Source organism: Hyperolius riggenbachi, chromosome 7, assembly GCF_040937935.1.
Source record: "Hyperolius riggenbachi isolate aHypRig1 chromosome 7, aHypRig1.pri, whole genome shotgun sequence".
Taxonomy (NCBI): Eukaryota; Metazoa; Chordata; class Amphibia; order Anura; family Hyperoliidae; genus Hyperolius; species Hyperolius riggenbachi.
This window is the reverse complement of record NC_090652.1, coordinates 138,779,868-138,795,336: the sequence shown is the minus strand read 5'-3', so window position 1 is coordinate 138,795,336 and position 15,469 is coordinate 138,779,868. Positions and strand designations below refer to the sequence as shown.

Sequence of the window (15,469 nt, the reverse complement as noted above, 5' to 3'; positions counted from 1 at the left end):
TGGACGGGAACAGCGGCTGAAGGGAACCAGGTTGACTACCGGTGGCTGGAAAAAGCCCCATGTAAATTAAACTGGGACCTTAGTGTCACTTTAAAGTGTACCACAGCTAAATTTAATTTTACAGAGTTTAAAACTAATTTATCCTTCAAATTTTTAAAATCGATGTTATCAAAATTTACAAGGTCTTTTTGAAAAAAACATCTTGACTTGTTCCCACTATTCCCCTTTTAGATACATAGCAATTTTGGTTACCACAGCAAGTATAGGGGCTTTGCTATTAACTGCTAAAGTCGGTGTGTAATTGTGACCTTGCGCTTCCTTCCGCTTCCTGTTTTACGGTTACGAATGAAACAAATAATTAAAAAAAACTGCAATATTATTTCCCATCATAATTGCAAATTATGAGGTGAAATTATGATTATGCGATATATTCATGCTCATCACTGCAGGGAAATGATGTCCCTGATTTTCAATGAACAGGTTTTGCTGAATCCACAATTAAATTCATGCAGGTTTCCCAATGAAATAACATGCAGAAATACAATGATAAATGGCTAGCAAACTTACATGACACTGCATGAGGGCACACAGGAATCAGGATTGAAGGGAAGACAAGATATAGAAAAAACATAAAAAGGATCAGAAATTGGGAAGACAACATATCCTAATACAGTTTTGCATTCAGTGATTGGATGCAATTAATTATTGACACGCAAATATAACATTCCTAAGAAGCTAAGAACAATTTGGCTTTTAAAAATCATTCAAAGTACATACAGTACATCATTAGCAGTATCAGGCACTGTTCAGACAGTGTGGACGTGTGTATTGGGAAGACTTCCATTGTGCTCCTTGGAGAGGGGACATGATGCCAAGACTGTAACCGTGATGACAAGTACTTTCTGACTGCTTCCCTGTAAGCAGTCATAAGGTACTAATCATCACTGTTACAGCCCTGTCATCATGTCCCCTCTGAAGTGAGAAGATATTTAGGTTGCCATATTTATTTCCTTTTAAACTATACCAGTTGCTTGGCAGCCCTACTGATCTCTTTGGCTGCAACAGTATCTGGATCACACACCAGAAACAAGCATGCAGCTAATCTATTCAGATTTCAGTCAGAAAAATCTGAGCTGTATGCTTTTTCAGAGGCTGTGGACAAAAGTATAAGGCCAGGATCACACTTAGTAGAATCACACTAGATTTTCCCATAGCACTAAGAGGAAAACGCATGTGATTCTGCAAAGTGTGACCCTGGCCTTAGCCTTCCTCCTCGAACATGCTTCTCCCATATCCTCCTATGGAGCTAGTATGCGACTGTATAGAACCTTTTTCCAGTAAAAAAAAAACTCTCCTAAATATTGTTCTCTTCTGTCACAGCATGCAGTGTTACTGCTGCCACTATCACTGATATCAGTCGATATCTTAGCAAGTATGGAGTCAAATTTATATTTGTGAAAGCTTTCTTTCTTTATAGCATTTTTTTCACATTTGTCTAACTGCACTAGATGCAATAAATAAGGTTAAATACTTACCTGTTCTGACATCATCACTCCAAGCAGGTGATTGCTCCGCCCACCTCAGAGATGGAGCCCTGGCAAAACCACTGCCAAGTCTCTGGTCACGCCCATCTGTTTTGTCATGGCCTACCCCCAGTTTGGCAGCCGCTGCCTAATTGGTGGCTGCCAAACTGAGGACGTAGATTTCCAAACAGCTTTAGCAGTCTTCTGAAACATGACCAGGGCTGCACTGGTGAGGGGGGATTGTCACCCATGACCCGCAGACATAAGATCAGTTAAGTATTTAAGCCTGAGACCCCAACCCCCCCAAGGCTGCACTGGTGAGGGGGGATTGTCACCCATGACCCGCAGACATAAGATCAGTTAAGTATTTAAGCCTGAGACCCCAACCCCCCAATCTATCATGATTAACACAGAGCCAGTCATGGCAGGCTCTGTCATTTTTACCTGTGGTACTCTTTAACTTATCTACCTAGGGAGTATTGCTCTGGTCCTCATCTTTAACTGGACCCCTGTTATCCACAGACCCAGATATTCCATGGTGAAGAGGTTTAGGCTGCCACCACACGACCCATCTCAGAGCCTGCACTATGGGAAGGCAATCAGAGCCGACTTGATTGACAAAGTTTCCCCAATTACTGTGTACTTTACTTCTATAGCGCCGACATCTTCTGCAGCACTTTACATAGTGATGTTATAGTCACATCACTAACTGTCTCTCAGAGGACCTCACAAGCTAATCTCTACCAAAAAGTCAGTCATAGTCTTGTGTTCCTATTATAGTCAAATGCCCGTTTTTATTTTATTGAAAAAAAAGAAAAACATACTGTGAAAAAGTACATGTTAATGTTACACCGTAAACATGTCATTCCAGAGGAACTGTTATTTTTGGATGGGTTATTATAAATGGAATTAAAGCAATGATGGCTCCTATCGCCATTAAAGTTATGGCAATGGCAAGAAATCAATCAGGTTCATGCTAGCACTGTGCGTTCTCTACCCAATATGCCAGAGACTCTGAAATGATGACTGTAGAGTAAAATCTCATCAAAGACTGCAATTTAACAAACCTTATTCTAGTGCAACACTGCCCTCAAGTGACTGCTTCCTAGATTACAGTTCAAGTAATGGCTTGCAACCATTCAGTTTAATTGCTTTCCTTTATAATGATCTTGCTGAATTGGTTTGAAAGGATTAAAAGTTGAGAAAGTGTGTGTGCATGCGTGCGCTTTTCCACATTTTACAGAGATTCTACACTCACACCAAGATGTGCTCCTTCCTGACCCCAGACGTTACCAAGATTCTCATCTAAGCCCTCATTTCTCGCCTTGACTATTGCAACACCGCGCTGTCAGGCTTCCCCTTGAATCATATCGCCCCCTTTCAATCAGTCATGAATGCGGCAACTAGACTCATCCATTCTTCACATTGCTCTGCTGCCACATCTTCCCTCTGTAAAGCTCTACACTGCTACACTGGCTCCCAATCTGCTTCATGATCAGTTTCAGGGTTCTGTGCCTGAACTACATATCTGTGCACAAGACCTGCTCATCCTACATCTCTGAGCTCATCCACAGATATATACCCAACTATCCCTCCAGTCCTCTTAATGACCTCCGCCTGACCACCCCACACAATTCTCCCTCCCACGCGCCTGCAGGACTTCTCGGGAGCCACTCCTACCCTATAGAACTCCCTCCCACCCCCCTCAGACTTGCCCCTTCCTTCAACACCTTGAAGCAAGCCCTCAAAACACCTCAGATGGCCTACCCCCAGCCACCTCAACTGCACATTAACTCTCTCAGCCAAGCACCTATTCAATACCCCACCTAGTGTGTCCCTCCCCCTTTCCTTCTAGATTGCAAGCCTTTGGCATGGTCTTTCCCCCCTCTTCCCCAGTGTGTGCTAAATTAACTTGCGACCCCACCAATAACAACCTTCCCATGGACTAACTTGAACTTCTGTGTCTCCGTAAAGGAATAAAAAATAAAAATGACATGATCATGTATATTATATCCTGTTTGCATGTATAACCTTGTACTATGTTGTAAAACCGTGAGCTACCTCTGTCTGACGTCTCGGGTTAAAATTGTAGGCATTCCTATTGATTGTCCATCGCATGCGTAATATGTTAGCACTTTGGAAATAAAATAATAATATAGGGAATCACTGAGCATGTGACCCGATGTGGGTCAGGTGACATGGCGGGAGCTGTTCATGGATGCAGCAATGCCCCTGGGATCTGCAGGAAGTGGAGAGAACAGCGCCTGGCAGTTTTTTAAGTTGCTTCTGTTGCACAAAGATATGCAAAACAGTTAACTTCCACCTCCATTCCCTCCTTCAGGCATGCCGGTCGGTTGAGACTGCCAGATGCCCAAGTTCTGGAAAGCAGGGACTTCACTGTAGAGTGAAATTTATTAGCATACACTAAACTAAGACTCTTCTACTGAAGTTCATGAACCTTCTGGTTAAATATTTTAATCTTTAAGTGTACCTAAGAAGAAAGAAGTCTCAGGTTTTATACTTACCTGGGGCTTCCTCCAACTCCCTTGAGGCCACTCGGTCCCTCGACATCTCCCCAGCCATTTCTGTCCCCCGCTGGATGGCCCAGTACTGTGGCCAAGTGGCTCTTCGTCACGCTCCCGTACCAGGGAGATTGCAACGGACCAAGTGGCCTCAAGGGGGCTGGAAGAAGCCCCAGGTAAGTAAGAACCCTGAGACTTCTTTCTTCTCAGGTTGCCTTTAAGGTACCCATTAATGGTACAATTTTTTCATCAGATGCGATCTTTAAACACAATTTTTACGATCAAAATGTACAGAAAGCTGTGCAGCATGTGGTGAAGATTGAGGTAAAACGATTCTATGGTTGTTTGGAAAAGAACATTTAGTCAATCCGAAAGTTAGATTTTATGATAGTGTCGATCGAGAAAATGCAATTAACAACCAACCAGTTTATGGGAACACTTGAGTATTACCTTTGAACGTTGAATTACGTTGAAAGATTGCACCAGATGAAAATAATTGTACCATTAATTGGCTCCTTTAGAGTGAATGTGAATAGGACCATTTTTTAACTTTTAATTTTTGGCAGTACACTTACTCTTTTCACATATATTTGGGGATGTGTGGATTTGTATGTAATGGAACTGATCAAAATCAATTAAAGGATTTAGTCTTGGTTATTTGATATTAGTAATTTATAAAATAGTTTAGGGAAAACGAATATATGAAACATTTTGTATCCTAGTGGACAGTGCATAGAGTAAGCTTGTTTTGAAGAGTCTGCAGGTAATGTAAAGCATGGGCAGCTTCTTGTTCAGTTTGTGATTTCTCCATTTTTGGATGTCTGGAACAGCAATGCCATCTTGTGGTATTTCTACAAAATGTAATTTCTCTAATTTATGGGACATTTCATTGACTAAGCCCCTTGTGGAGCACTGATGCAGCATACACTGAAAAGCTCTTGTACAGCTAACACAAATCGAGAAATATTTGGACTGATGATGATACATTTAAGAGTCAACAAAGCTTGTTAGCTTACACTACAATCATTTAAGTAAATAGCAGCAAAATGTGATCCTTAAATGTCACCATTCAGCATCACAATTTTTAAATTGTGATGCTTTTGCCATGATTTTACCACAATTTTAATGCAAGTCAATGGGCGCAATTTTTTTTTTCAAAACGCAGACACAGCGCTGACGGTCGGAAAAGCGCTCACATTGTGTCTCAGACCTAAAGCTCAGCATGACAACCAGAGAGATGCTTTTGTTTATGAGGAAATGAAGATGGAAGCATCCATATTCCTCTCACTTCAGGTTCCCTTTAAAGTATATTGATGGATTGATATGGCTGTTAACATATAAATGTACCGTATATACTCGAATACAAGCCTACCTTGTGTATAAGTCGACTCCAATATTCAAACGTCTTAAGCTGAATATTTTTATTGACTCAAGTCTACCCAGCAAAGTTAATGGCTGCACTTGGGGACTAGGAGGTTATCTGACTGCACTGTATACAGCATTGCAGCCATTAACCCCTCCTGACCCTTAAGTGCAGCCAATACCTACTTCAGGCCCCCAAGTGCTGAAATTATTCACTCCCTTTTATGCAGCCCAGTATTTTCCCCGTCCCTTTTCTTGTTAATTGTTGTGGTCAGGACTTCAGACCTGTGTTTTCTTGACATTTCCTTTCCTGAAAGTATAACTTACCACTAAGTAAATTGCTGCAAATGGGAATGTCACTATTAGAACACACATTGCTCACTGTGGTCAGTGTTGCCTGTGACTCGTGCATAAGTCAACCCCTATACTTTTATGAAGCGAGTCAGACTTAAATTTCTAGACATATACTCGCGTACACAGGTGTAGCTGAAATGTTACAATTTTTGCTCTAGTGGTTCCACCAAACCAATTCATACACCAGTCTCCTTACCTTTATAAATATTCAACGTGATGTTCCGAACGGCGACTCTGACCATGTGTTCCGGATGGTTGAAGAACTTGATAGCTTCTGTGTACAGTGCAAAGTCGTTGGTGTGCTGCCGAATTCAGCAGAGGTAAAATCAGTGTTGAAAGTAAAATATAATAAATATGAAAGTTAACAGTCGGCTGAATTTCAATATACTGAGTCATTATACGAAACCTGAAAATATTTTCATAAAAAGCTGCAGCAGCAAAGCGTTTCTGTAACGGACGTGAGGGAAACATTTGCATGCCTTCCTTGAAGTGAACCTAAGCCAAAGTAAGATACTTACCTCAGTACAGAGAAGCCTCTGTATGACCCAGAGGTTTCACCGATCCTACTGGTGCCCACCGATGTTTGCTGGAACCCTCTTCTTCTTTGCAGCCCCGTTCTGGTCCATGTACGAGCATGGCCGCACTGCGTAAGCATGACTCGTGCCTCCACAGTAGTACAAAGCCACGCATGCAGCATGAGTGGAAGCCACAGGCCGTACTTGTGACAACACTTGTACACAAGGGGAGTACAGATGCAAGAACATATTCAACAAGCTCGTTAGGTATGTTCAGAAGGTCCCAGAGCTGGATCGGTGAGGTCGAGGCGAAAGGGAGAAATCTCTGGATTATCTATAGCTTGTCTCAAAGGAGACAAGTATCTAAGTATGATCTTTCTTTTTTCCTCACAGGTACCCTTTATGAGTAAAGGCAGCAGCTATCACAGAATATGGCGAATATATACCAAGAAATACAAGGAAAGCCACCACAAAGAACAATCCTGCCTTCTTAAAACAGAAGGCATTTGCAAGTTTCACCTGCAGGAGTGAAAAGTCATGGACATACGAGCCCATACGCAATTAACTTTTTCACCTGAGTTTTCTCCTAGGAGATTATTTTCATCTTTCTAAAAAACAACCAGCCAGTGAGATAGACTGGGGCCCCCGGCTGTCGTGCGGACCAGTGTTTGTGATTTTAAATTTATTTTTTGCAGCTTCCAGGATGCGGTTGACAGGTGAGTGGTTAGGGAGGGGACCATGTGGGAGATGTACCTACACGGGGCATCCCTATAACCGATGCAATCTACGATTGCATCCAACCGAAGCCTCCCACCTGAATGCTAATTTATGCAATTCCTGCTAGATTTGGTACAGCAGGCAAAGGGAGTATGACAGTACACCTGATTGGCTGACTGGCATCTGCTGACCAGATAAAGGCAGGAAATTGCTCTAGCTGGGAGTTAGCAACTGTGTTTGTTGCAGTTAGCATTCAAGTTAGAGGCAGTGGGGGGTGAGTTTCCTGGAGGTGAGAGGTCCAGGGCTTGCCTGCACTTCCCTCTAGGTATCAAAATGGTGGTTTGGGGGCCCCAGCCAGTGAGAGAGAGACTGGGGCGCCCCTGGCTGTCATGTGGACCAGTGTTTGAGATTTTAAAAAAAAAAACTACTTGTCAGCACCTTACAATTAAAACAGTACCCAAAAGTTAGTGAAAAGTACTATCAAATTTATTTTTAGTGTTTTCTTGCTTGCTGGTGGTTTAAAGGTGACAAGATGCAAAAAATATCACCTAGGAGAAAACTCAGGTGAAAAAGATAATTGCACATGGGCCACAGGTCCATATGCAACTAACTTTCTCTCCTGAGTTTTCCCCTAGGTGATATCTTCACAACCTGTTAATTAAATGCATTTTAAACCATCAGCAAGCAAGAAAATACTCAAAAAAAAAATCTATAGTACTTTTTCACCAACTTTTTGGTACTTTTTTCAATTGCAAACTGCTAAAAAATAATTTCAAAGAGAAGACGAAAAATTATCTCCTAAGAGAAAACTCAGATGAAAAAGTTAACTGCACATGGGCTACAGTCTTTCAGGACAATGGTATGAACATGCAAATCATCCCTTTGCACTCTTGTGAGCCCAGCATGCATCCAGACATACTGATTCATAGAACGCCTGCTTACTGACTGCTTACTGCCTGCGGCATGGATGTTGCTTCTCCCATATGAAAGAGTAACTGCTTGAGGGCCCGTTTCCACTATAGCGTTACGAAATCGCCGGCGAATCACCGCAGGCAAATCGCATGCGGGTGCGATTCCGCATGCGTTTTTTGCCGCGATTTCGCATGCGATTTCGCATGGGTAAGGCTGTATGCGATTTTAACCATGTCACTGCCTGTGTGAATTAACATGGGTACCTATGCGAAATCGCATGCGAAATCGCGGCAAAAAACGCATGGGGAAAACGCATGCGATTTCCCTATTAAATACATTGCGTGCGATTCGCCTGCATTCCACACGCAGGCGAATTCTGAGGCCCCTACCCTGCAGATTTTTTCTGCACAGAAAAACGTGCGGGGAAACGCACAAGTGGAAACAGTCCCATCCACTTGTACTGACTGTGCGAATCCGCATGCGTTGCCCGCATGCGGATTCGCGATAGTGGAAACGGGCCCTTAAAGTACACCTGCAGTGAGGGGGATATGGAGACTGATATATTTATTTTCTATTAAGCAATACCAGTTACCTGGCAGTCCTGCTGATGTCTTTGGCTAAAGTAGGTACCTAATCACACAAATGAAATAAGCATGCAGCTAATCCAGTCACACGCTATATAGATGCATTGAAACCTTGTTGCCTAGCAATGCATCTATACAGTACTGGGGTCCCCAAACCGTGCACCCTAGCGATCGCATGCAATCACTACAGAAGCACAGGCTAACGATAATGGTATGCTACATGCCCAACTAGTGATGAAATATGTCATGTAAGGTATTGTTTTAACCAAGATGAGCAAATAATGTATTTTTAGGCGTTTTACAATTGTGGCAATAGTCATGTAAACATTAGGAAGGGGGAAACATGAACAAATGCATCATTATTGTATTTATGCCTAATTTTCTTTGATTAAGTGCCTGTTAAATTAAAAATACTTGGAAAAAAATATTACCTAAAGCAAGCCTAGAATGTCCTGAAAAACACAGTGTATGTATCAGTTTGATGATCCAGTAATAACTTTTTATTATCCGAGCCAATAGTGACACAGCTGATATACCAAAATTATCATTTTGATCCAGGAAGAAAGATTCCCGCTCCCCCTGCTTGGTCAGCTCTCCTCTTCCACCCCCAAGTGGCTCTGTAATACAGACAGCCTCCTCCGGGCCCCGATCACATGATATGACATGATCGGGACTTGAACAGAGGATGCCAACAGTACAGAGCCAACACCACAACACTGACATCCCGCTTAGAGTCCCAATCACACATCATATCATGAAAAACAGTGCAAATATCAGTGCAAGCAGCATAGTCCAAAAAGACTGCTCCTTATAGAGACACTAAAGTCTCTTAAAAATCCTTTTTTATTACAAAATCCTGTTTAACATGTTAGCTCTACCTAAACCACCGCATCCCTGCGGCTGTAATCTATCTAAATCCCCCCTAACTCCCCCCTCCCTCTCCCCTGCAAAATCCACGACTTTCTTGGTCGTGGATTTTGCTGCCCTGTGTGAGGCAGAGTTATGAGCTGCAGCTCTGCCTCTACACGCGTCTGTAAGGGCCCTTTTCCACTAGCAGTCGCTAGCGTTCGCGCTGAACGCTAGCGATTGCTGAATCGCAATTCCGCCGTTTTCCCGACGTTTGCGGCCGCGATTTTGCTATGCACTGCATAGCAAAATCGCGGCAAAAGTCGCTCCGCGGCGCGATCGCGATCAAGTAAAAAACGAATCGCGGTAGTGGAAATGACCTACCGCGATTCCTATGTTAAAAAGCAAACCGTAGCGATTGTAAAATCGCTAGCGGTTTGCGGTTTTGCGATTCAGCTAGCGCAAACGCGCTAGTGGAAAAGGGCCCTCAGCGTGTATCTCCGCTTCTCCCCACCCCTCTCAGTGAAGGAAGACTGAGAGGGGCGGGGGAGAGGCGGCGATTCACGCTGATAGACGCGCTGAGAGGCAGAGTTGTGGCTCATAGCTCTGCCTCTCATGGAGGCGCTGCCCGGATTGCCCCCCAGGGAGTTTGGGGGAATTTAAATTACAGCGGCGGGGATGCAGCGGTTTAGGTAGATGTTAAAGAGGATTTTGTAATAGAACGAGGATTTTTAAGAGACTTTACAGTCTCTTTAACAACAGTTCAATGTTCTAATCCAAGATTCAGCACACAGTCCTTCAGGATAAGACAAGGGGATTTTCACCAATAGTCCTTCAACACATTTCAAGCGACCACCACCTGGTGACACCCGGAAGTGGAGCTGGAGGGGACTGAAGGGTCAGACCGAGCAGAGTAAATATGGTGACAATGATGGTGCGGAGAAGCCTTCTGGTGAACTGTTAGCCCCTGTGGATAAATATATGTACAATAAGACCTTTGTCGTTTGGGTCACCCATGTTGTGGTAAGCATAGGAATTTCCCAGGTGGTGGGATCTTGTAATGTGCTGAAGCACCAGGGCTGGTTCTAGACTTTTTGCTGCCTGAGGCAAAATTGTGAGAATGCGCCCACTGCCACGCTCACGTGTCGAATTTCTGGAGGGCGGAGCGGGGAAGGGGGTGCCCCAGATGAGGGGGGGTTGTCCCCCCTCTCCACCGCTGTGTGCCCGCTCCTTCTTCCTGCGCTGCTATCCCCTCCTGCTGACCTGATCACGACGCCTCCCCCCGCCCCCACAGCCAGCCTGGTACCGCCCCCAGACTTCCGCCACCTGAGGAAGACACACTTGGGCCGGGCCTGTGAAGTACTATTGGTGAAAATCCGCTTGTCTTATGCTGAAGAACTGTGCACTGAATCTTGGATTAGAACATGTCATGTGATCGGGACCCAGAGGAGGATGACGGCATTACAGCACCGCTCGGTGGTAGAAAAGGAGAGCCGAACTAGCAAGGGGAGAGTAAAACCGGCATCCTCGCTAAGGTAAATGTGAATCCCTAGCACGTGCATGGACTTGCACTATAGTACACATTTTTTCTCTATGCTTTTTTGGATATATGCTCTGCATTAGGCTGCTTTTGGCAGATTTTAGAGTGAGAGATAACCAGGGCTGTGGAGTCGGAGTCGTGGAGTCGGAGCAATTTTGGGTGCCTGGAGTCGGAGCAGGGAAAAAATGCATCGACTCCGACTCCTAATGAATTTAAACTGTAATTAAAATAGAAAATATGATAAAATGTTCTATTTCTCAGACAATAGTCATCATAATTTATATATACAGTAATAGCTGTGCTTAGTCCACACAAATGAAAGAAGCCAATCAAAATTAGTTACTTGTGCTGCTTCAGTAAAGCAGTTCTCTTATTTTTAAAGTCAGATACACATATCTGATTGTGACTGTACAGTATATATGATGTGTACACAGGAATCTCTTATATATACTAAATAACATCTATGCTGTTAGAATAAAGCCTGATGTGTAGCCGTGTCACTAATAGAGATGGTCAATGAGATGGAAATAATTCTGCGCTGATGCTGATTTATGCAAATTCATGCACTCTTTGCTCATGAAATCAAATAATTTGATATGTTGTTAAAATTTGGTTTGGGGACTACAAATTAAATGGTACCTGAGAAGGATGAAAAGAAAAAAAGTTTTATACATACCTGATGCTTCCTCCAGCCCCCTTCAGGCCAATCACTTCCTCGCTGTCCACCTCCACTACCTGGATCTTCTGCTATGAGTCCTGGTAATTTAGCCAGTCAGCGCAGTCCGGCCGCATGCCGCTATTACAGCCAGCAGCATTCTGCACCTGCGCAAGAGTGCTGCACAGGTGTAGTATGCTCCCGGCGGCGGAGTGTGTGCATGCGCACTACGCCAGACTGGCTCAAGTGCCTGGACTCATAGCAGAAGATCCAGGTGGCGGAAGAGGACAGTGAGGGACTGATTAGCCTGAAGGGGGCTAGAGGAAGCCCCAGGTTTATTATAAAACTTTAATTTCATCTGTCTCAGGTTTACTTTGTTACACAGTAGCACTATACTCTACATATGCACTCTCCACAGAGCTGCAGGGAATCCACTGAGAATGTTGTGCACATTGAACACAGAGGTGTTGTCTATCACCCATAAACCTGGTTCAGATTGTGCATGAAGAATGTGTAATAGAGGAAGAATCTCCTCATTCCCCTGCAGAGTACTTGCACATAAGTCTTACATGTACCCACAGTTACATTGCCTAGGGTCTGAGCCATGTTCAGATTGTACATGAAGAATGTGTAATAGAGGAAGAATCTCCTCATTACCCTGCAGAGTACCTGCACATCATTCTTACATGTACCCACAGTTACATTGCCTAGGGCCCGATAGATGTTCTTGGTTCCGGTTCGTACCTTTTACAAGTACTCTTACCAAGGACTAGTTTTAGTCTATGACTAAAGGGAATAAATATGGCAGTCTCCATATCCTTCTCACTTCAGTTTTCATTTAAAATTCCTAAGCGTTGGCAGTTTAGAGACGAATTTCATGTTACATACTTTCAATCAACAAGATTGTAATATGCAAATTAGAGGAGTCGGTGGAATCCTAAACTGAGGAGTCGGAGTCGGTGGATTTTTGTCCTGACTCCACAGCCCTGGAGATAACTCAGGCAAGGCAGTTAAAAGGAAAGAAATATGTCAGCCACCATAACCCTTACACTTCAGGTGACCTTTAAGAGAGTGAAATTGTAGTTATGAAACACATAGGCCTCAATTCACTAAGCAGTTTAGACTAGTCTACTAATGGTCTTTAGTCTACTGATGGTTTGGTCAGTTGCATCAAAGGAGAATTCACTATTACCAAATGTTTAAGACCTGTTTTTAGATCTGGTCTAAGCCATTTGGTAATTAGATGGGTGAAGAAAGGGAATTGATCAAAAGATGCAATTCATAAACAAGTAGCTATGACCGACATCCTTCTCCTTTGCTGAGCTCTCCTTTGCATACAATTAAACTCCTGCATAATAAATTCAAAAGGTTCCATCCGCACATATAAAATACCTCACAGAATTATGTTACCGACAAGAAATCAGATGGTCTAATCTCTGCCAGAAAAAGTGGGCGTGGTGTCTCCTTGTTTGCCTTTGTGAATTGTGTAGTTACTGAATGTTAGACCAGATCTAAAAACAGGTCAAAAACATTACACCAAACGATCAGTAGACTATTTTAAACTGCTTAGTTAATTGAAGCCATAGTATGAAAATTCTGCTAATTCTGGTTCTCCACAATTTAACCACTTGAGGACCTAGCCTTTACCCCCCCTTAAAGTGAACCTCCAGACTAAAAATCGACTCAGCAGAACTGAAAAGGCTTGGTGTTTCTTTAACAGTTTCACAGCATCAGAACTTTGTTTCTCTTATACAAGCCTCATTTTTAGCTGCACAGAAGAAAACTGCCCGGGCATTTTTCCCCTGATGCTGTGCAAAGCATGATGGGATTTCTGATGTTGTTGCTCTCGTTCTGCTGTTTTGGTGCATTTTTTTTTTTACATTTTGAATTTGACATTTGAAGCCTAGCGCATGCAGCTGGGAGGGGTAATTAGGACACAGGACAGTTGGAACTGTGTCTCCTGCTCCCTGTCACCTCCTTTCAACCAAAAAGATGGCTGCCCCCATGACAAAGATGGCAGCCCCGATGAATCACAAACATTTGCCTGTTCTTTTAAAACAGGGTGGGTAAAAAATTATATTACCTATCTATTCTAATTAACATAACTAATGTACCTTAATGACAGAATGTTTGTTTAGGCTGAAGTTCCCCTTTAAGGACCAGCGCTGTTTTTTCAGATCTGTGCTGGGTGGGCTCTACAGCCCCCAGCACAGATCAAATGACAGGCAGAGCGACCAGACCGCCCCCCTTTTTTCCCCACTAGGGGGATGATGTGCTGGGGGGGTCTGATCGCTCCTGCATGCTGTGGGTGGCGGGGGGGCACCTCAAAGCCCCCTCCACCGCAGGATTCCCCTCTCCCTCTCCTCCCTCCCTTCCCCGAGAGATCGGAGGCTGCACAGGAACGGATCTGTCCTGTGCAGCCTCTAACAGGCTCCCCGCTGTCATGTGACAGCAATCCCCGGCCGCTAATTGGCCGGGGATCGCTGATCTACTACAACGCTGCTACTGTAGCAGCGTTGTAAAAATGTAAACAAAGCGGATTATTTCCGCTTGTGTTTACATTTAGCCTGCGAGCCGCGATCGGCGGCCCGCAGGCTATTCACGGAGCCCCCCGCCGTGAAATGACAGGAAACAGCCGCTCGCGCGAGCGGCTGTTTCCTGATTAATTAGCCTGCAGCCGGCGACGCATATCTGCGTCGCTGGTCCTGCAGCTGCCGCTTTGCCGACGCGCGGTATGAGTGCGCGGTCGGCAAGTGGTTAATCAGATACCACAATGCAAGTCACAAGTAGAGATGTCGGCGAACGGTTCGGGAACCGTTCGCCAGTGAACCACTCACCCTGTACTACTTCCGGGTCGCTATGACCCGGAGTAGTACAACGGCACTGGGCCAGCGGAGCGCGTCCTTGATCGCGCGCCTGTTGCCGGGCACTTTCTGCGCATGTGCGTGACATCATGAATGACGTCACGCTCATGCACAGAGAGTGCCCGGCAACAGGCGAGCGATCAAAGACATGCACCGCCAGCCCAGTGCAGCCGTACTACTCTGGGTCATAGCGACCCGGAAGTAGTATTGGCCCATAGGGATTCGCTGACGAACGGTTCGCCAACAACTCTAGTCACAAGACTGGAGACCTTAATTTTAAAAAAGTGAAAGACTGCTGCCCTCTAGTGGTCACACAGTTTACATTCTACTACAGTAAATAGAGCAGGGATGCCAACATTCTTTCAGCTTACAGGCCAAGTTGAGCAAGTGGTAAACTGTATAGGTTAATTGGATATCATAAAGTAAAATAGATCACACCAGAATTGTGTAGACTTCTTAAGGTGCCCATTAACGGTACAATTTTTTCATAAGATGTGATCTTCTGACTCAACTTTTCCGATCGAATTGTACATAAAACTGCACACAGTTTGTGGTGAAAATTTTTGTAAAAGTCTACGGTCGACCGGAACAGAAAATGTATGGTAATTGAGCCAAAAGTTGGATTTTATGATCGTATCTAAAGAGAGAAAATGCCTTAAACGACCCATTTATGGAAACAATTGATAACTACATTCGATTACTTTCCACTGTAAACATGACATTGATAGATCGCATCTGATGAAAATAAAATTGTACCGTTAATGGGCATCTTTAATAAGATGCGATCAGGAAATGTATCTTAAAGTAGTGATTAGATAGACACATGTCAAATGTCAACAGCAGCAGCACCTTACTGCTGGGCACACACAATGCAATTTCCCCTCAGATCGACAGACGATCTGATAGGAAGTAGCATCGTGTGTACGGGTCTAAACTGCTCCCGATCAATAACACAATTGGTTTTCCACTCATAACTTCCCAAATCCCGTTATCGCTCGGGAGCCAACTGGACAGGTCGGATATTATCAGTTTCATCCTGTCGAAGGGAAATTGCATTGTATTTACCCAGCATTAT

General features: G+C 44.0%; 1 protein-coding gene across 3 annotated transcripts in view; it reads right to left on the bottom strand.

Moving 5' to 3' along the window:
• Positions 1-15,469, bottom strand: part of CLEC16A (C-type lectin domain containing 16A) — a 369,068-nt gene that overhangs the window by 308,901 nt on the left and 44,698 nt on the right. For all 3 annotated transcript variants that reach the window (XM_068244692.1, XM_068244690.1, XM_068244691.1), the window contains exon 5: positions 5,958-6,063. In XM_068244692.1, coding sequence (XP_068100793.1) covers positions 5,958-6,063 — 106 coding nt within the window. The remainder of the gene's footprint in view (positions 1-5,957; positions 6,064-15,469) is intronic.